Below are 20,497 nucleotides of genomic sequence, written 5' to 3'. Positions count from 1 at the left end.
GAAGAGAGAATGAAAGGGAGGAAGAGAGTGGTAAAGAGAAAGGAAGCGGGGACCAAACCGTAAACAAGTGAAAGTTTGGGGGAGGATGCAGGGGATAGAAGTGAAAGTGGTAGAGTAACACACACCTGGAAGGATGGTACCAGGGGACCGTGACCTCTTCACATCTGAGGGCAGTTACTGCGGCCACGGATGGGGTCAATAAAGGACATCGTTGCTTCCAGTGCACTGCAGGACTTTTAGGTCCCAAAGCTCACAAGGACACACAGAAATACTCTACGGTGTTCCTTGAGAATCCCAAGTGCAAGATATGTCACTCAATGGGTCGATATGTATAACCAAGCTCCCTTCACAGGGAGATGACACCCATGTGAGCCCGTGTGCATCGAAGGGAGGCCAGGCCAGGAGAGGGGTGCTCCGGCCACCCCTGCGCGTGGCAGGCAGCCATCCCACCCTCCTACCTTCAGAATGATGGGGGATCCCGGCTTTTGATCCAAGACCCCAGTGGGGCTGAGCAGTTCAAAGGTCGGGTTGGGGTAGTAGATGAACTTGGTGTCGTTGTAAATCAGCAAGGACTGGACATTGTTAAAGACGAATCCAAACTCGTCCGGCCGTTCCACGGTGTCCAGGCCGGGCCGGTAGTCCGTGGTCAGGGAGGGTGCCAGGCAGGTCAGGGTGGTGGTGTTCACAACCTTGCACACCTAAAGGGCCCAAGAGCATGGCGTTCAAACACCCAGCAGGTGATGGTGGGGGTCACACTGCCGCCCTCCCACCCTTTGCTTGTTTTGGCCGGTCTCCAGTGGGCTACTTGCTTGAGGAAAAAGGCTGTGAAATTGTTTGTTTTTTTTTCTTTTTTGGCAGGGAGGGGCGTGTTTTAACTTCATTTATTCATTCACCAACACTGAGTGAGCACCTACTTTGCGCCAGGAACGGTGCCAGTAGTTGGGCCATCCGTGAAACAGTCTCAGTCTATCGGGGAGACAAATGATTTGACAAGCATTACAGTGCAGTCCTGGCAGAGGGCCTGGAGCACAGGAGGGGCACCAGCACTGTTAAATGCATGGATGGAGGTGAGAAATGTCCGGGTTGGGGAAGTACTAGGCACTCTGCGGGTGTCCGTGTGTGTGCACGAGCCTGTGTTTGTGCGCGAGCGTGCATGGCCTGAGGCAGGGTGAGGGTGGCTCATGGGAGCTTTCCTTTGGAAGAGATGAATGAAATTTAACCTGAAGAATGCGTAGGACTTACCCAGACAGGGGGGATGGTAAGGGATCAAGTCCCTGGCAGAGAGAACAGCAGCAAAGGTCTGGGGATGAGGGAGCATGGATGTTTGCGGAAAAAGTAGGACAGAAGCAGTCTCCCGCACACGCGTGTGTGTGTGTGTGTGTGTGTGTGTGTGTGTGTGTGTGTGTGTGTGTGTGAGATGGAAGGAAGGAAGTTGTGTGAGATGAGCACATAGTAGGTGTTCAGTTAATGTTTATTGAAAACACTGATGGATGAAAAGGATCCTTCACCTCCTTAAATGTTTTAGTCAGGATCTCTCTCTTCTCCAACCAAGTGCCCCCTAACTCTCCATGGGGGGTATAACCTTGGTATTGACACTGAGTTCATAATGTCCTTTCTTCCTTGGTGGACCCTCATCTCCCAGATAACATCCTAGCTGAGCTGGCCCCGCGTGGCATGTGTTGTGCCATTCTCTCCTCTGGTGGTTTAGTTTGAGGGCTTCCCAAGGCAGCAGCCAGATTGAAGAAAGCGCTCTAGGACCCACGTGTGATCTGGGAAGAAAACCTGGACCCCTCCCCACCTCCTCCTGTCTCGCGCTGCGTGGCTCAGTTTTGGCTCTGGGAGTCACAGTGTCCCAGCAACAGCCAAGGGCATCTGTGAGAACCCTGCTCAAGTACACACTGTCCTGGCAGGTCCACACATGTTGCGTGTCTGGCCAACACACACATACCCAGGCTTCATGTTCGGAAAACAAGACCGTGTGTGAAATTGCAAAAATAGCTGATGCTTGCATAGAAATTATGTCAGAGCTCCAAGTCTTAACCCTCCCTTTCCAGAGGGAGTTGAAGAGTTTAAACCAACAGCTCGCCGAGGGCTTCGTGCCGTGTCGGAGGTTAGTACGCATCCCCGCCCTTTTCAGCTCACCCTTCAGCAGCCCCTTGTGAAACTAATGTCCCTTTCCCGTTCCAGCTGGGGACACCCTGACATGAGGAAAATGGTGGTGCGGTCAAACAGAGTTGAGCTGGGAGTCCCCTCCCTGGGCTCCACGGGGCAGACCTCCCAGCCCAAGGACCGCTTCCCTGCCCCGCCCCTCATCTTCCTCCCTGCTCACTCCAGTGTCCCTGGATGGGACTCCTCTGTGAATGAGCAAATCACCCCCAGACAAACGGCCTCCATTTGCTCTCTGCCCAGCGCTGCATCGGCACTTTGCCAAACATTCCTTTGGGTTTTGCGGCCTTCGCTTTGGCCCTTCTCACGGGCTGCTTCCAAACCCAAAGGCAGGGGGTAGCCCCCGGGGACTGAGGATGACGTGGAGCCCAGGTAGGGCCTCAGGGGCAACATGGTTCTTTCTCACCACTCCTGAAAGAGAGGGCATCGGGCGGAGTTTACGGGCTTCCCATGCTGGGGCCCGGCTTGGTGGAAACCTGCACACCCAGGCCTTTCCTCCAGGCTGCCTGTCAGCCTGCAGACTCCAAGCAGGTCCCTCTTGGAGTTCAGGGCCCCGAATGCTCGAGAGGCAGGAGCTGTCTCTTAACTCCTTGAAGCACTGAGGTCCTGGTGGGTGAGCTGGGAGAACTGCTGGGGAGATTCCTGCCTGGGGCTGCCAACGTGTCCTGGCGGGCGCACAGGACGCCCAGGACCCAGGCCTTCTCAGAAGGCTGCCAGGTGTGGGGAGGCCTGCCCAGCCCAGTCTTCTCTTCCAATAGCTTCCCGGGGACCAATGCTGCAGCCTTCGGAGGTTAATCTTGTCAGTCATGCACTCATCCTCCAAAATTCCCTCTGTACTAGATTAACCACGTCTTTTCTTTTCTGTGTTCTGAGGCTTTAACCTCTGGGGCCTTGCTGGTCCAGGAGGGGCTGCCCCTCCCCAGGCTGACCAACTCCTAGAGACAGCAAACAGATGGAGGTGGCCTGGGGACACTGAGCCTCGGTCTGGAAGTGGGGCGGGGGCCCCCGTCTTTCACTCATGGATCAGGCTCTACGTTGGGATCTGGAGTTGCGCGCTCTTCTAGCCCAAAGAGCTGTGAGCACAATGGGTCACTGCAGGTGTGATACAGGTGTCTCCATGTCTCCGGCATGATGAAATGTCAAGCCCACCATCATCTCACGTGGTCTAGTTAGAAGAGTCAGATGTTTGGGATCTAGCTTGGTCCTGCCACCAGCCACCTTCATGACTGGGGGCAAGTCATTACTGCTTTCTGGCCTTAGTTTTCTAAGCTATACAGTGAGAAGTTTGGACTAGATCATCCCTGAGACCTTTCCAGATCTAGCCTTCTGGCAGCCTGTCCCTTTCTGTATTTCTCTGTTTCCTAGGGAAGCCTCAAGCATGCTGGGAATGTGTCAGGGATAAGAGGGTAGATCCAACACCATCTCGCCCATCTCCGTCTCCATCTCAGCCTCGTCAATGCCCAGAAGGTCAAAGCAGTAATTCATATGAAAAATAATGGCCGTAACAGCATCTCCTGGACTATAATTATGAATACAATAACATTTCAGAAAATATTGCCTGAAAAGAGAAGGATGGAGCCAGTAGAACGAACTAAAAAATTTATCACAACATAGCAGACATTCTGCTCTTATGATAGAGAACTTTTTTAACATCACAAAAATCCACAGTGGAAAAAAATTAAATTACATGGGTCTGCACAGAGGAATAAAGTGAAATGTTCAGCTTGATCATCTTAGCAACCAGGGTGGAAATATCTGCATGCAGTGACTAACGTTTATCAGGTGCCAGCCTCGTTGCAGGTTACAAATCTGCGAGGCAAGTCTTATCATCAGCATTTCTAGCCAGGGAAGGGAGGATCAGAGACGTTAAATGACTTGATCATGGTTGTAGAGCTAATAGATGGTGGTGTTTTGTTTCCAATTCACAGATGTCTGAATCTGGATCCAGAATTTCTTCTCCCTCTCACCCTACCTCTTATCGGACCTCAAAGTGAACATGGCAGAAAACAGGAGCCCTTTTGCACCATATCTTAAGCTCAGAAGCCAGTATGTTTATACACTCATGACATCACCTTCTGACAAGAAATGATTATACTGTAATTATAAAAATCATTGTGAGGCCCAGGTGTTTGGGGCCATGATTCTGGACTCTTCTCTGGCGGTCGAATGTCCCAGTGCCTAACACAGACCTTATCACACTGCAAAACACAGACACAGCCGTGCTGCCTGCAGATCAAGGGGACCCGTGGTTACTCACATTGACAGATTCTTTGCCATTAAACTTGACTCGGATCCTTGGCTCCTGAATGACATCCAGGTTGAAGCCTGTGACGGTCAGGGGTGTGTGGCCGCTGGGAACAAGCAGAGTCTGGGTTAGGTGAAAAACCCTCTCAAACTGCTACCACTTGTCCCCCTAGGATCCTCACAGGAGCTGCACTTTGGCAGAAGGGATCAGGTTGCACGGCAGCTGGGTGTATCCCCGCCCGCTCTGCCTCACCTGGCGATACTCCACTCCGGCTCGATGCGCTGCACCCGGGGGTCATCTATGTACTCGAACTGCAGGTTGTTGTCTACACGGGCTCGGTCGACACTCACAGAGACAGGGACGGGCCCCAGCCCATTGGATGACGGGGGCGAGACACACACGATCTCATTCATTGATCGCCTACAGGGAGACCGCAGGAGGGTGGTGAGCAAAGGCATGGGCAAGAGGTGCAGCCTCTGGCCTGAGAAGGGGTTTGCCCCGGTTGGGGGGTATGGCCCAGGAATGTTCTTCTGTCCTTTTATACTCTAGACTGGGGAACATCCCTCAGCAGTGTGTATCAGTGCTTCTTTTTACCTGAGATCCCACTCCAGATGGACTAGGGAGGGAGCCAACTGGAGAAGGGGATTAGAGAAGGTGGGGCAGGGGCGGGGCTCCTTGGGCTTTGGGGGAACTCCTCTTTTCTGGATTTTTCTAGACCATGACTATTTAGCCAGTGCTTGGTGTCTGGTCAGTCAGTTAATAACTTGAGCACCTGCTAGGCAGAGAAGCAAATATTCAGTCCTTGCCCTCAGGCAGTTTATGGTCCAGGGAGGAGGTTTACTGGGCAAGTTGGGTTCTCATCCAGGGATCCTTTCAGAATTCTCTCTAGATTCTCTACAACCCCAGGGCTTCATCAGAATATCTGACGAATAGACAAATAGTAGGTGTTCAATTTTTAGCGCATAAGAGATGCCCTGAGGATGAGTCTGTGCTTGCAGAGGACAGAGGCCATGCAGTCTCCATGTTTCTCAAGTCACCATGGTGGGGACATAATGAATGCTTGATCCTGGTGGTGACTGAGAGCTCCTGGGAACCTCCCTCATCAGCAGCTCTTATGGTCCTCACTTCTAAATATCTGTAGAAGTATTTAGCCCCTATGATACTCGCGATACAAATTGACTAGTGGTATATATTTCTTACAGTGACTGGAATGGTGTTTGGGCCCAGGACATGACACATAACATGGGGATGATGGGGCAGGCACATATGTAAACATGCACGGGAACATGTGTGCACAGGCCTCACGTGTACAGTCTCCTAGGGCTCCTTTGAGCCCATCTCACCCATAGAACTCGCAGGTCTGGTTGCCCAGGTAAACAGCCACGCTGCTCCCAGCCCCGAGATAATGGCCCGTGATGGTCACCATGGTGCCTCCGGACTCTGGCCCTCGGATGGGGCTGAGTGACAACACGGAAGGGTTCTTTGGGAGGAAGCAGAGAAAGGATCACAGCTCAGGTTTTACCCAAAGACAGAAACCCAGGCTAGACTTAAAGACAGAAGGAGGGACTGTGTCCACGCTCAGAGTGAACCCTTTCTAATCCCAAACACTCTTTGCCTACCCTGGAGCTCAGACCCTTTCTAAGAAGAGGCTCCAGGCATATCCAGGGAAGGCAGAAGGGCCGTGTTTTGCAATTAATTAACTCCCCTGGGAGTCTTATGCTCATAACACTGTTGGGAAGGCAGAGATGACACTGACTAATCTATCAATTAGTTTGCAAATTGAGAACAATTTGAAAATGCTTCTCTATCTGGAGCGCATACTGATTTTTTTGGCACAAAATCGATAGGGCTGAATAAAGGATCCCTGCCTGGATTGGGCCACCAAGAGGATCCATTAATGGCCCACGCTTGTGTCCTTCCGTCCCTCCCTAAGCAAGAGAAGGGCACAACAGGTGCAGAGACCTGTCAGTAAATGTTAGATGCGTCTTCCCTGACCTTCACCAGGAGGATGGCCCATCGTTGGCTGGGATTTTCTAGTAAGCTCACTAAATCGTAAAATTAAGCCTGAAGCCTAAAAGAAATGTCATCTGGCCTAAAATGCATCAGAAAGAAATTGCTCCTGCCTAGCCGGCAGGGGAGTGGAGTGGAAAGTGCATTTAACTGAGCACCTACACAGGCATGAACTCTAGTCCGCATTAGCCACTCACTAGTGATGGGCCCTGAAGCAAGTTTCTGTATCACTCTGGGCTTTTGTTCCCTCCTCTGTCAAGACAGGAGAGTGGGCTACATGATCTGTAAAGCCCTCCCAGCTCTGACACTCTACAGCTCTCTCCATCCAGTCTTTCTGGGTTTGCTTCTCACATGAGACCCTGTCTGTCCTGCACAGGAGATGGGGTAGGTGGGCTGCAGATATAGGCCATGGTACCCTCCCATCTGAGAGAAGACTGGTACAAGGAAAGGTGGAGATGCTGAGATAAGAAGGCAGAGACTGGAAAACCTAAAACAAGCAGTAAAGTGCTTTAGAGAGAAGAGAATTTTGTGGTCAAATATATTTTCAATACTCTGAGCAAGGCTGGTTTGACCCCCTCCGCTGGTGTTAACACTTTTCAGTGAAGAACTTGATGTGGCAATGTTGCCTAGGTGTCAGAAAAGGGACTTTGGAGCCCCAGAAGCAGGTTGTTCAGCACGAGAAAATAAAGCCTTTGTGAGTCCACCATCTGTTGCTTGGGCGAGAAGAAGTGTTTCCAGGGCTGAGTGTGTGCATATGTGTGTGTAACCACACCAACACACAGAGCAGCTCACTCGTACATCCCACTCCCATGGTCCTGCACACAGACATGCGTTCCTGCAGGATTCCAAATGGCTCCTCTAAACTCCCACTTACAATATCCTTGGCAGAAAACAAAGCATGTGGATAAATATAGACCTTTATAATTAGGTCCCTCAGATGATCTGTCCTCATTAGGCTGGAATTAGACAGAGATATCACATCGGTGGGACAAAGGGCAGCCCCTCCCCACCCTGTGTCTAGGATCCACTTTCTAAGAAAGGCCTGATTTTGCTTATTTAGAACTCTGACCTGTGGCTCTCTGGGACGCCAAAGTCTCCAAAGTGTTGTTGGTCATGCACTTGACCCACCCAGGAAAGACAGGCTTTCCCTTTTCTGGTCTCCTACTCCATCTGCAAGAAGCCTGGAGGTGCCAGCTCGGGAGAGGGGTGGGTGGGACTTTCCTGGGAGAAGCCTGGAGCAGAAATATGCCCTTGCTAGAAGCCTGTAGCTCAGCACTAGACCCAATACTCACCACAAACGTGTACTGTTGATGGGATTTGGTCATGAACTCTGGCTTACACTCGCCAATGCACAGGCGCACGGGCCCAGAGGTGGTCCCCACAAGGGCATGGCCCATCTCACAAACGATCCTGAGGAGAGAGCAAGCCTTTCCATGAGAGACCTGGGGAAGAGCTGCATCCCTGCCCCAGCTTGCTCACCCCGTCATAGTCACAGTGAATGACTCATCACAGTCTTACAATAGTGCTGGACCAAGACTCAGCTTGCTCAACCATGTGGCTGTGTGACCTTGGGTAAAGTACTTTCCCGCTCTGGGCTTTAGTCTCTCATTGGTACAGTGAGAGGTTGGATGAGCTCAACGCTAAAGCCCTCGAAACGCTATGCTGCCTATTTCTATGAGCAAGCCTGTAGTCCCCGGTGCCTAGTGCAGGGCTTGGCATTGGGTACCAACCCAATATTTGTGGAATAAACCTAATGTTCAACAGAGAGATCTAGGGGCAGTAATTTAGTGCTCTTTTTCGTGTGACAAGCCAACACTGCAACACTCCCGAGAAGAGGGAGTGAGGACTGATTTGCCAAGCTGATTCAATTGTGGTTTGTTTCCTGCAGTGAGGGAACAGATAATCTGGTGAGATAGTGAGTTCCCCAAACCGGAGCTCCCAGCTGAATGGGAGGAGTGGCATCCAGTGGCAGCAGGCGAGGGGGTGGGAGGTGGATGAGTTCATTAGGACAGCAATCGACACTGGACTCCCACTTAATCAAGGGCTGAGCTCACAGAGCTGGTGGGCGAGGCGGTGAACCAGCCCTGGGGTTGGAAGTCATGTCTCACATCAACAGGAGAACTGGAGAATGGTGGTGGTGGGGTGGGGGGTGGGGGGGCGGGGGGGCGGGGGGAGGGATTGGGGAGGCACTCTCTCTCGTGATGTGCAGCTTGATACCCCCAGTGAGGGCTTCCCTGGTACCTGAGATAAGTTACAACAAGCATATTTACAGACGGACTGCCTTAGCCACAGCAGACTCTAGAAAGAGTGGGCAGTGGAGGATATGGGAGGGACTGAAGAAATCAGATTCTTGGGGGGATCTCTTGCCTGGAATTTTAAGGCATGGGATGGGTGGGAAAGGGCTCCACCAGGCTCAGCAAAAGGGAACCCAGGGGACAGATGGAAGGCTTTTCTTTCCTTCCCAATGCCATTTAAGTGTTCAGTCTGAGCAGTCTGGTGCCCTTGGTAGGTTGGTTTAGTGGGGAGTCAGAAAAACAGACCCCTCTCCACCAATCCCCAGCATTATCCAGGCACGGTGGGGAAGATCCGTGTTTAACGGAGGACACTTATCTCAACAACTTCTCTAGGAAGTGGTTCTCTAGGTAACTAAACAGAGATTTCATTTTGATGTAATAAAACTTGCATTAAACAAATACATGGCGTGCTCACACACACGTCATGCCACCGATCTCCAGCTCCTTCCTAACAGTTAATCCCAAATAAGTACTTTCACTCCCGGTGAATATTTACTTTACATACAATGACTGTCTTATTACGTTTAGCATATTAGGTTCGACAAGAAAGTACTGAGTGCATGTCAAAGGACGTTCTCCTTTCCCTTTCTCTGTGAATAAATTAATTATGAACCCACAGTAAAGATGATAGTGATGATCAATTAGTATTTTACATGTAAGCGTCTCCTTAAACCTCATTAGCGGAGCATTTGAGAAGCTTAATTTAAGGTACGACGTGGGGTTATTTCCATGCTGCTACCTGCTTGGAGTAACAACTCTCCCATCCTGCTGCCTGGGCCCCAGCACCTGTTCCCGTTTGGGGTCCCTGTCATGCTGTCACATTGCTCCGGGCTCTCAAGGAGCATCAGAGGATTATCGACTCTCTACTGGGGGGATGGGGTGTGAAGAAGAGGAGGCAGCAGATAAGTCTCTTTCTCTCTCTTCTAATCAGTGCTTTCTTGTCCCTCACTCACCCCCCTTGGCCACTGTGCTGGAGCCACCCTTGAGAAGAAAAGCAGAAGCAAATCATGGCAGGCTTGAAGTCATGGAAAGAGGAAACATAAGAACACGTGAAGGTCATAGGCATATTTGCTCCTCCTGGGGCCTGTCTAGGAGAAGAGAAGGCTAGAATGGCCTGTTCAGCTGTCTGGGGCGTCTTGGCACACTGTCTCTTCTAGAACATTTTCTTGTTCAGGGTTTGTGGCCCAAAAGATGAGCTTTGCACGTCAAGCACGTGGGAGAAGAGGGTGGATGGGAGATGGCACTGCCCAAGTGTCCAAGGCTGAATGCCTGCAGTTGGCTCTCAGTGTCCCGCTTGGAAGGGTATGATGCAGGGGCCGAGGCTGCAGGGAGGGCCTAGAGCTGGACCATGGGTTCCCTTCCTTGGCACTGCAGCTGACTCCTTTCCCTGCTGGTGGAATGAGGTTCTACTTCATCCAGTGAGTGGGAGAGGAGAAGCAGTCAGCGGTGGACTGTAGAATGGTCTGGGTTGCTAAGTCTAAGGGCTGGGTGCTAAGTCTAAGGGCTGGGTGAGAGTCCTGAGGACTCAGACCATGTTGTGGAAGAACTCTAATGACCTCTAACTCTTCTTCCTTTTTATTCCTGGGACCCAGTGCTCGCAGCGAAGGATGGAGAGGCCTCCTTGAGTGTATTTGTTATTGGCATTTGTTCTCTGAGCTCAAGGAGATAGAGGGTTAAAGGAAGAAGCAAGGGCAGCTATAGGGAGTGGAGAGGGTTATACTGAGGAATGAGGGTCAGGCCAAAGCAGATTCTGTACCTCAACAATAAACAAGAGCTACAATTTGTCGAGCTGTGTGTGGCAGGCACTGGCCCAGATAGGATCTCGTGTCATCCTCAGGCATCCTACAGGGTGGGTCTTCTCCATTTTTATAGACAAGGAAGCCAAGGCTCAGAGGTGCTAAGTGACTCATCTGTGGCCATAGTGCTGGGAAGTGGCAGAGCCACGATTCAAATCCAGGTCAGCCTGGCTGCAAAGCTCATGCCTTTGACCGTTCCACTCTACTGCCCCTAGAATCAGTGGAATCTTCTGTGTCTCTCATGGAAGGGACAGGATGGACATGGTGGCTGTGCTGGGGTGGAGGTGACGTGGCTGTGGGGGGCTGGGGCGGGAGGAAGGGGAGGTGGGGTAGACCTGGCTGGGTTCCTAAGTCTCTGAGGAACCTGCGCTCCCTCCCTCCCTGGTTGGAGATGACCACACTTCCTCCTTTAGGCTTTACAGGTCATCAAAGTTCCTGTGGTTTGACTTCTGGGGGCCTCCTGCCTCTTCTCGGTGTCCCTGGTAGCTTTAGGCTCCCTGTGTATTATCAGGAGACAACAGCTGGGGATGTCTAAAGTTTCTCCTTGTAAAATGAGAAGTTAGACTAAATAACTCTCTACTAGTTATTTAGCTTCAACATTGGGAGGCTTGACTCCTGATGGACAGGCACCTCTGGATTCACATTAGTCCCACTGATAAGCTTTCTAATGGCAGGAGTTGCAGATTCCATATTGCTTCTGACATCCTAGGGCCACAGAAGTGATTGTAGAGGTCCATTTCTACATACCCATTTCCAGATGAGACATTTGAGGATCAGGGAGCTCATCAATAGCTGAGCTCCTGGCACCCAGCCCGGTGCCCTCGCCTCACACCGCACCACCTCCCATAGATTGGCAAAGATGGTGCCTTTCTCCCCGTGAGTGTGCATCCTTGGGGTGGGAGCACAAGCATGTAGCATCCGTCAGGACATGGCTGACTTCGTAGGTGCAGCAGATGAGAAGGAGGGGGTCTGAGGACCCAAGCTGAGTCCACCTCATACAGAGCCCCTGTCCCAGGCAGGGCTGAGCTGCAGCCTCAACCTGCATCTCATCACCCAGGAAACGTCCTGTGATGGAATCATCCGGCCCTCCATAGACCTGTGGGGCACTGATTACAAGAGACTAAGCGGGGCCCTTTAACCAACATTAGCCTAATTGCTGAGTGATAGATGGCACGGCACAAGCATACGGTGAGTCATCACTGTGCCCGCTAATCCTGCCCGTGCCCGGGACTCTGCACTGGGTCCATTTAGCCAAATTCATCTCTCACAGATATCTATAATGATTGTGCCTGTTGCTCACTGCCCAGGATGGAGGCTTTAATGATGTTAACAAGCTCTCAATAATGAGCCTGACACGGCTGGAAACCAGGGCTGCGTGCAGGCAAGGTGAGGAATGTGCCTGCTGCCTCCTGCCTGCCCCGCGCCTGAGGAGTTGATGGGGCTGGTTTTCTAGGGTGATCACTGGCCCTGGTAGGGACCCCTGGCAACCATTCACCTCCCCAGGCTCCTTTTGTATCCTCACTTCCAGTTTTTCTTGGAACTTTCTTCCCTAGGGCCCTGGGTGAGTGTGATGCATTTGATTTCAAAGATATTGAATAGAACAATATTTCCTTACGTTCCTACGGCACATTACGGTCTTCACATTTTCATCTCACTGAATTCTCTCCCAAAACCCATGCAGTAGGAATCATGATTTCCATTGGGCCAGTGAAGATTAGAGAGACCAAACAGTTTGCTAAGGTCTCAGGGCTGGCAGGTAGAGGAGGCAGGATTTAGAAGACCTTTGGATCCCAATTCTCATGCGATTTCCATGTCCGGCTGCCCAAGAATTTATATTTCTCTATTCAAAGCCTTACCCTTCAGTCCCCTGTGAACCTTTCCTTTGGAGTCCTGTGGCATCTCACCAAGTTGAAGACTTGACCTGTGTCCAGTGGCCCAAGGCAGCTCCTTGAGGCCAAGGTGGGTCTGGGGTCAGTGTGACTGAGAGTCTAGCTGGGTGTGGCAGGGTGCTGGGCTCTGTAAAGCCATCTCATCTTGACAAGCCCAACAGCTCTCCCCTTCTCTTCTGGCTCAGAAGCGCTACTTATATCATTTCCCCCTTTCCTCTTCCTCATGTCTTTCCTGTAGACCCAGCCAGTCTTCCCTCCATGATTCACTCCTTGAAGGGACAAGGCTGTCAGTGAAGGGTCAGTTCTGCAGGATCTGAATGTCTGCAGGGTCAGGCAGCTCCTTCTTCTCCCCTGCTGGATGTGCCCTAAGTCGGGGAACTTACCCCTCTGACTCTGACCCTGCCCTGGCCACACTGGAATCATGGCCCCTGACCCAGAAGGCCACAGGCTGACGGATAATGGAATTTGCAGGCCACTCTTACCCAGAAGTCCTGCCCCATGGCTGTTAGGGAACGGAAAGAGGCCTGAACCAAAAGTTAGGAGACTTGAGTTCCAACTCTGTCATGGCCACTTATGCACTGAGTGAGTGGGGGAAGTCATTTCACTTCCCAAGTCTTTTACTCTCTCCTACTTTGTAAAACAGTGATAGCAATGTCTACCTCTCAGAGTCCTTACCAATTAAAAGCAAGAGAATGGATGAGAAAGAGTAAGTGCTGATGAAAGATGAAGTGTCATTTTTACGGTTGCCAGTGCCACTTTTCTGGTTGTTACTAAAGGCTGGCTCTGGGGAGGCTGCGAGGGGTGGAGCTAAAGGAGAGGAGCCCTGTTCACGGGCATGCTCCCAGTACCCCCTGCAGAGCTGTGTGCCCAGTGGAACCAGGGTGACTTGACCCAACTTTACATGATAAATCATGCAGAAGGATCTGGCTACTCTCCTCCCTTTCTCCATAGGAGGGGAAGCATCACTCCTTCTACCCTCCCACCCCCAGCACCCCCCTAGCTTCATGCCCACCTCCTGCCCACCAACTTCACAGCAGCCGCCATTGCCAGATGAACACCCCAAATTGGAACATATGTCACTTCTGGAGCCCCGTTCGCCTGTCCACCGCTACATGCCTATTTTCTAATTTCCAGCTGACATTTCCCTTAGTGAAATAAATGAATTTGCTCTGGCGGAGGCCCTGTTCAGATTAAGCTGCTGTCAGAGCCCCTTGAGCCAAACAAATTGTTGCCTGCAGCCCACCGAGCGGGATGCATTCCAATGGGGGCTATGGGGGGAGGGGCGGGGGGAAGCAAGGAGGAGCAGAATGGACTGGCTGGGAAAGTGGCTCAGTTAGCCAGTGGGCAGGAGAAGACCAACTGCACGAGAGCATTGCACCGGGAGCCCTGATGCCAGAGGAGCCAGGGAATTGGGAATCAAAATGAATAGGGTATTCTAAGAGTGGAGGTGGGCTAGGAGAGGGCCCTGGGAAGGCTTCAGGGAGTGGGGTCCATGGGAGGAGGGACATAGGAGATGGAGGGAGAGGGGAGAGTCCCCCCCACAAGCTCCGGGGTGGGGAAGAGGGTGGGCCAGAGCGGACTGGACTCACTGCTCAGCGATGATATAATCCCCCGGCAGGGGCGTGCAGGGCACCCCAGCCACCTGCACGTGGTGGGCGATCTCGGAGAAGTCCAGGCCCAGGTTCACGCCATGGATAGTCACTCGGGTCCCTCCTTCAGGGGGTCCGGACACCGTCAAAATCTGCGGGAGGGAAATGGGATGAGCAAAGCTGGTCGGTCACAGGAGTAGGGGCAGTGGCACCCATTTCCCTCCCCACGGGAAGGCTTTGGGACACCTGGAATCTGGGGGAACTGGGTGTGTTTTCTCCACTTTTCAACTTATCTAGGATCCCGACATTGTCATGATGTAGCTATTTCATCGGTTCTTAGGACATCCATCCAATGATTCATTCATTCATCCACTTATGAAAAAGAAATTATCAGAGAGTACTGGCTCAAGGCAGTACTTTTTTTTTTTTTTTTTTTTGCGGTACGCAGGCTCAGCGGCCATGGCTCACGGGCGCAGCTGCTCCGCAGCATGTGGGATCTTCCCGGACCGGGGCACGAACCCGTGTCCCCTGCAACGGCAGGCAGACTCTCAACCACTGCACCACCAGGGAAGCCCTCAAGGCAGTACTTTAATTCACTAGCCTGATTGTGATCAAGTCACAGAATCTCTCTGAACCTCATTTCTTCTTAGTTAGTAGGAAGGATAAGCATCTCTAACCAACCTCTCCCTGGAAGCTCCCGAATGCAGGGTGTCTGGGAGCATTCTGTAAACTTGAAAGGGCTTTGTCATTGTGACCACGCTGTGATGTGCCACTCCTGGGTGCTAGCCTCTGTAGAGTTTACAATGATGAATAGAACAGGAAATCTGCCCTCGAGGAACTTAGCGGTCAAGGAGGAGGAGATAAGGGAGCCATAAATAATGCTGATGCAGGGTACACAGTGATAAGGTGAAGGAAGAGCTGTGGGAGCTCAGAGGAGTTCCAGATTAGGGACTGCTGTGGGGGATGACCAAAGATGGAAAGTATATTTGACATTGTTCTGCAAAAAAAAAAAAAAAAAATCCTGTGACACGTGCTAGTACCAAAGAGAAATAGCTTTCTGAGTTTCCAAATGTTGCTGGCTTCCCAGCAGCAAGGATCGTTTATTTATTCATTTCTTAATTCAGTCACCAAATGCCGACTGCCTGATTTTGTTTTGACCCAACAGGAAAAGGAACTGCAGAATCAGGCAGCTCTAAGGTATACATTTCTGTCTGGGAATGGATCAGGCTCCAGGAAAAATGCAGCTCTTCAGGATCCAACAGATCCCGGGGAATAAGCTCCTACTTCGAGGTCCATAGTTATCCAAAGCAGGAGGAAATTAGACATGAACCCAACTGAAGGCAGGAGCATGGAATTTCAGAACTGGAAGGAGATACGGGGTGTCTTATTCTAAGATCATCATACAACATGTACACAAGGTTTTAAAAAAGTCCAGGACTCTTTTCACTACACCATTAGAAGGGCAAGAAGGGAGGGAGAGAGGCAAGGAGGGCTGCTCAAGGCCAAGAGTCCACCAGAATCTTCCAGATACGGCCTCTGGGCAGAGATTGGAGGTGAGTACAGGCGAAAATGCTATCGAAGGCTCTGGAGACTCTTCCCCGCTCCTGTCTCCAGCAAAGGGGCATTGCTCTCTTCCAGTAATGTAAGCACCATGAATGCGGCCGCCAACTTGGCCACGAATGCCCAGGTGATAGCAGACACAGAAGAGATGATGGAGGGGATGAGGCCCCGGGACAGGCCTCCTCCCTCACTGCCCACTGACTCCTGGGCTCTTGTGCATTGGCTGCACAGCCAGGTCAGACTCCCACTCATACCTCCTGATCTCCCACCCTCTTCTGCAGACCTTACATGGTGCAGCCTCCTTCCCTCCTTCAGGCCCAGGCTGGGAACTGTCTTATCCGGGGGCCCATTTCACCCAAGTCACCTTGTCTGTGGCTCTGACTCCCTTCTCTGGGAAGAAAATATCCCACCTGATGAATAAAAATAAACAAGATTCATGAGATGAATCAAGGTTCTCAGAGGCATCTTTGTGCACTGGGCCTTGGCGGGCCGGGGGAGGCAGGACAATTTGGAGAGAAAGGAGCTGGCATGAGGAACCGGTAGCCCCATAGCTTTTCTGTCCCTGAGGGTTCTAAAAACAACTGACACTAGATCTTGGCTGTTACACTCTCCCCTGGTGCCACTTCCTCAGGTCCCCAGGCCTCTTGGGCTCTGGGAGATGGATATTCGTAATGAGGAACAGGAAAGGGGTGGCCTCCATGCCCCTGCAGGAGAGATTCAGGAGGAAGGAAGTAGCTTTGAGCAAATCTAAGCACCTGGTTCTCCTCTGATCACTTGGAATGAACATCACTGGTCCCCCTCCCCTCCTCCAGCCACCTGGATGCCAGGAACCCACCTACTGAAAACCCTGACAGAACTGTGGTGATCAGCTTGCTCTCTTTCTTCCACTTTTATTTTATTTATTTTTATTTTTATTTTTTGCAGTACGCGGGCCTCTCACTGTTGTGGCCTCTCCGATTGCGGAGCACAGGCTCCGGACGCACAGGCTCAGCGGCCGTGGCTCACGGGCCCAGCCGCTCCTCGGCATGTGGGATCTTCCTGGACCGGGGCACGAACCCGTGTCCCCTGCATCGGCAGGCAGACTCTCAACCACTGCGCCACCAGGGAAGCCCCTTCCCTCCTTTATGGAGGGAAGCCCCTCCATAAAATTAAAATTTAATTTTAATAAATTAAAATTTATTTTAAATTTTAAATAAAAATTAAAAAATTTTTATTTTTAAAAATACATGCTCTTGCTCACTGCGGTTAATTACAAGCTTTAAGAAAATCTGAAATGAGATCTTTCTGGAAAGTCTAAAAATATTTCCATCTTGCAGGTAGCATGCGGGGATTGTACTGGGGATATTTAGTGGGGTTGGCAGGCCCACGGGGCAGCCTCCTCCTGCTGGGAAGTCTCTGCACTGTCCCCTTCTGACATTCGAGGGTCTGTGGCAGAGACACAGTCATGGCACTTGGGGGTCTGCAGGGTTCATTTGTTAGCACAGAGCTGCCCAGAAACATAAACCAGCTTATACTGTTTAGAGAAGGAAGACTTACAAAAATATTAATATATGCAAGCATTATAATCTTGGCATGAAGACACATGTCAAGGAGATGGGTCCAGCTAACAGCTGGGAGAATTAGCATCCTCATGGGTCACTGGAAAGTGCCTGGGTAATACTGGGTCCACGGGGATCTTCCCCATACAGCACACACACTGTGCTGTGCCATGAGCACCTGGGGAGGTGGTGAAGGAGTTTGGGGGTCAAAGCACTCAGCAGCCCCCATGCCCTGGGGCTTACATGGGATGTAGTTTCCTCTTTCTTGCTTAAGACAAAACTGATGTATAAAACTCTGGATTTCCAAAACATAGATGAGGTGGTGAGCACTTGATTTGCAAGAGGATTCCCAAGGTCTCCATTACTGATGCCTTCTAAACCTATATCGCTGGCTCAGACCTCTCTCTTGAGCTCCATAGCCATATATCTAATTGCTACTGGGCATCTCGACTTCCACACGTATGTCCCTCAGGCACCTCAAATTTCACCATGTCTAGAAACGAACTCTTAATTTTCCCTCCTTCCACCCCCAACCTGATTATCCTCCCAGATCCTTTCTCAAGGTTAATGGAACCACCGTGCACCCAGCCAGGAATCTTGCAAGCATCTTCGACTGCTTCCTTTCCCTCTCTTACCATGTATAATAAATATAGGGACCATTGGTTCTTACTCCCAGGTGTCTTTTTTTTTTTTAAAGATTTAATTAATTAAATTTTTTTTTTGGTTGCATTGGGTCTTTGTTGCTGTGTGTGGGTTTTCTCTAGTTGTGGTGAACAGGGGCTACTCTTCGTTGCGGTGCTCAGGCTTTTCATTGTGGTGGCTTCTCTTGTTGTGGAGCATGGGCTCTAGGTGCGTGGGCTTCAGTAGTTGTGGCACGCGGGCTCAGTAGTTGTGGCACATGGGCTCAGTAGTTGTGGCATGCGGGCTCAGTAGTTGTGGCTCGTGGGCGTTAGAGCGCAGGCTCAGTAGGTGAAGCGCATGGGCTTAGTTGCTCCACAGCATATGGGATTGAACCCGTGGCCCCGGCATTGGCAGGCGGATTCTTATCCACTGTGCCACGAGGGAAGTCTCCCAGGTGTCTTTTGAATCTGTGCCCCACTCTGGTTCCAGCGTAGGTTATAAGCAGGGCTGCATCACCTCTCACCCACACTAACTGCAAGGGCCTTTGTCTTCCTCCATGAGATTTGACTTCTTCACATGGCCAGGTGGGCTTCATTAACACATACCTGCTCTGATTACTAGTCACTTGCTCTAAAGGTCTTCAGTGCCTCTGACCACTGTCCCTAATTCCTGGCCTGGTCCTCCACATTCTGATGTTTGTTACTTCTTCAGCCACATCTGCCGTCTTATACTATATCCACCATGTGCTACCCAGATCCCAGCAGTTTCTATATACACAACACACTTTAAAGATCTGTGCCTTTGCCTGTGTCATTTGTTCTCCCCCAGCTTAAAAATCAGAGAGAGTCAAGGTGGAGGTCTGGGCTCAGCGTGCAAAGGAACAGAGGGAGGAGTCCTGTGTGACACGCCCCGTGCCACCTGAGGGCTTCCAGGTGACTGTGAGGATGAGCATCAGGGTCTACCAAAGCCCTGCCTGTGTGGTGGTAAAATCCAAGGCACACTGCTTTCCTCATTTCTCCCCAAGAATTGAGGAGAGGCTCTAGAAGGGAGGCTTGAAGGAAAAGAATTTATCCTCCAGAGAGGGAGTGAATAGGATTCTTCAGATACCGCTTCATACCAGGCAGGGCTCTACCCTGGAGACAGCCTCCAAGGCTCTCTCTTCAAAGCAGTGTTAGATTGCAGGGCACCCAGCATGGCACCCAGAAAACTTGGTTTTCTTGGGGGCCACGTCTGTCCTCTCCACGTGGGTCTATAAGGAGGCAAGTCAGTGGAGTCCCATACTACTGCTTGCAAAACTCCCAGGAAGGCCTTTCAGCTCTGGAAGGAGTTGGGGGGCCATAGGGGAGGGGAGAGCTAACCTCCCGCAGAGATGGGGGTGCAAGGGCAGGCTGCAGTTACAGACGTTCCCCCACAGACAGAGGGGAAACCAAGATACGGCCAGGATGACAGCCAGATCCTCTCGTCTCTGCTTCTAGTTTTAGATGGTCCTCGGGCTGCTGGCTGCTCCGTGGTGTGGAAGGGAGACCTTCTGATGCTTGGGCAGTGTCTGTAGCAGGAAGAGAGTAAGCTCTCGAGTGAGACAGACTTGAATTTGAATTCCAGCTCTGATACTTATGAGCTAGGTGACCTTCAGTCTCAGTGTCCTTATCAGAAAACAGATAACAATGCTTGCCTCACAGGGATGTTGTGAAGGTGAAAGAAGACATTTGGAAAGTCCCTAATATGATGGTGGTTTCGAAGTAGGAAGTAGGTCTTGATAATTGGCAGTTTCCTTCCTTGTGTTCCCCCTGCACCTGTTCCTTCCTAGATCACAAAAACATGCGATGGTGGTGTTGGAGGGAGCTTAGAGGTGATGGGGATCTTCCTATTTATCTGGAAGGAGGACACCTGGTCCAGGGAACTCATAACATAGATGGTGTATGGTGGGGTCCACGGCAGAGAGAGTCGCTCGTGGGTTGACTGGAGAAAACCTGAGCTTGGATGGGGAGTGGCCGTGATGCCCAGGGCAGGGTCTCAGCGTTGGTGGCTTCTGGGCTCCGCACAGAAGCATATTCTGAACCAGACATCACCCTTTCACCCAGAATAAATTTGGGAGGACACTGGCTGTGTCTAAAATCATCTTCATTCCTCCCTCCCTCCCTTCTTGCCACTTCTTTGCCCCCAGCTATTAGCCATTCTGGGATAAGGCACAGCATTTCCCAGTGAACTCAATGGATTCTTTCAGGAAAGTAATTCTGAATGAGTCGGCCATGCAAACAAATGGTGTGACAGTTTGGGGTGTGTGTGAGTGTGTAGTAGGGGTGTGGAGAGAGGGGGAAGGGAGCTGAAAACCTGTGAAGTCATCTGGGAAGATCTTTCGATATGGCCGAATTTCAGCCCCATGTTTTTCAGCACATACTGTGGACCTGAAATCTATTTACATTCTCCTCTGTGGACCTCAGAAGGGAGAGCCAGAAGTAGGGGACGAGGGAGAGAAGAGCCCAGAAGCAGCTGCTGAGTTGGGGTGCAGGGGGTGTCTGAGGGTCTCCCCTAGGCTCTGTGCTGACTCTCTCTGTGTGCTCCCCCTTGCCCCCTCCCAGACCTCCGGTTCCCCTCTCTTATGTACTATGCAGGCTCCCAGGGGGAGCTGGGGGTCCCCATGGCTATAGTGGGTAACGCCCATGTGCATTTGACCTGTGGTTCCCTCTGCTGGTCAAGCATGACGCTGACAAATGCTTACCCTTCCTGCAAGGGAATATTTAGTAGCCCCTTTGCCTACACCCCAAGACAGCAACAGCCACCGGACTGTA

The 20,497-nt window shown here is 51.3% G+C and overlaps 1 protein-coding gene across 1 annotated transcript in view; it reads right to left on the bottom strand.

Annotated features, from left to right (window-relative positions):
• The window catches only part of PLXNA2 (plexin A2), a 216,884-nt gene that overhangs the window by 24,995 nt on the left and 171,392 nt on the right, over positions 1–20,497 (bottom strand). Inside the window, exons 13-18 of the mRNA XM_059995382.1 lie at positions 13,990–14,141; positions 7,714–7,831; positions 5,755–5,891; positions 4,664–4,831; positions 4,424–4,517; positions 459–698 (exon numbers count right to left, since the gene is read on the bottom strand). Coding sequence (XP_059851365.1) covers positions 459–698; positions 4,424–4,517; positions 4,664–4,831; positions 5,755–5,891; positions 7,714–7,831; positions 13,990–14,141 — 909 coding nt within the window. The remainder of the gene's footprint in view (positions 1–458; positions 699–4,423; positions 4,518–4,663; positions 4,832–5,754; positions 5,892–7,713; positions 7,832–13,989; positions 14,142–20,497) is intronic.

Source organism: Delphinus delphis, chromosome 1 (assembly GCF_949987515.2).
Source record: "Delphinus delphis chromosome 1, mDelDel1.2, whole genome shotgun sequence".
In the NCBI taxonomy this organism is placed as follows: domain Eukaryota; kingdom Metazoa; phylum Chordata; class Mammalia; order Artiodactyla; family Delphinidae; genus Delphinus; species Delphinus delphis.
The sequence above is the reverse complement of the archived record's forward strand: the minus strand, read 5'-3'. Positions and strand labels throughout refer to the sequence as shown.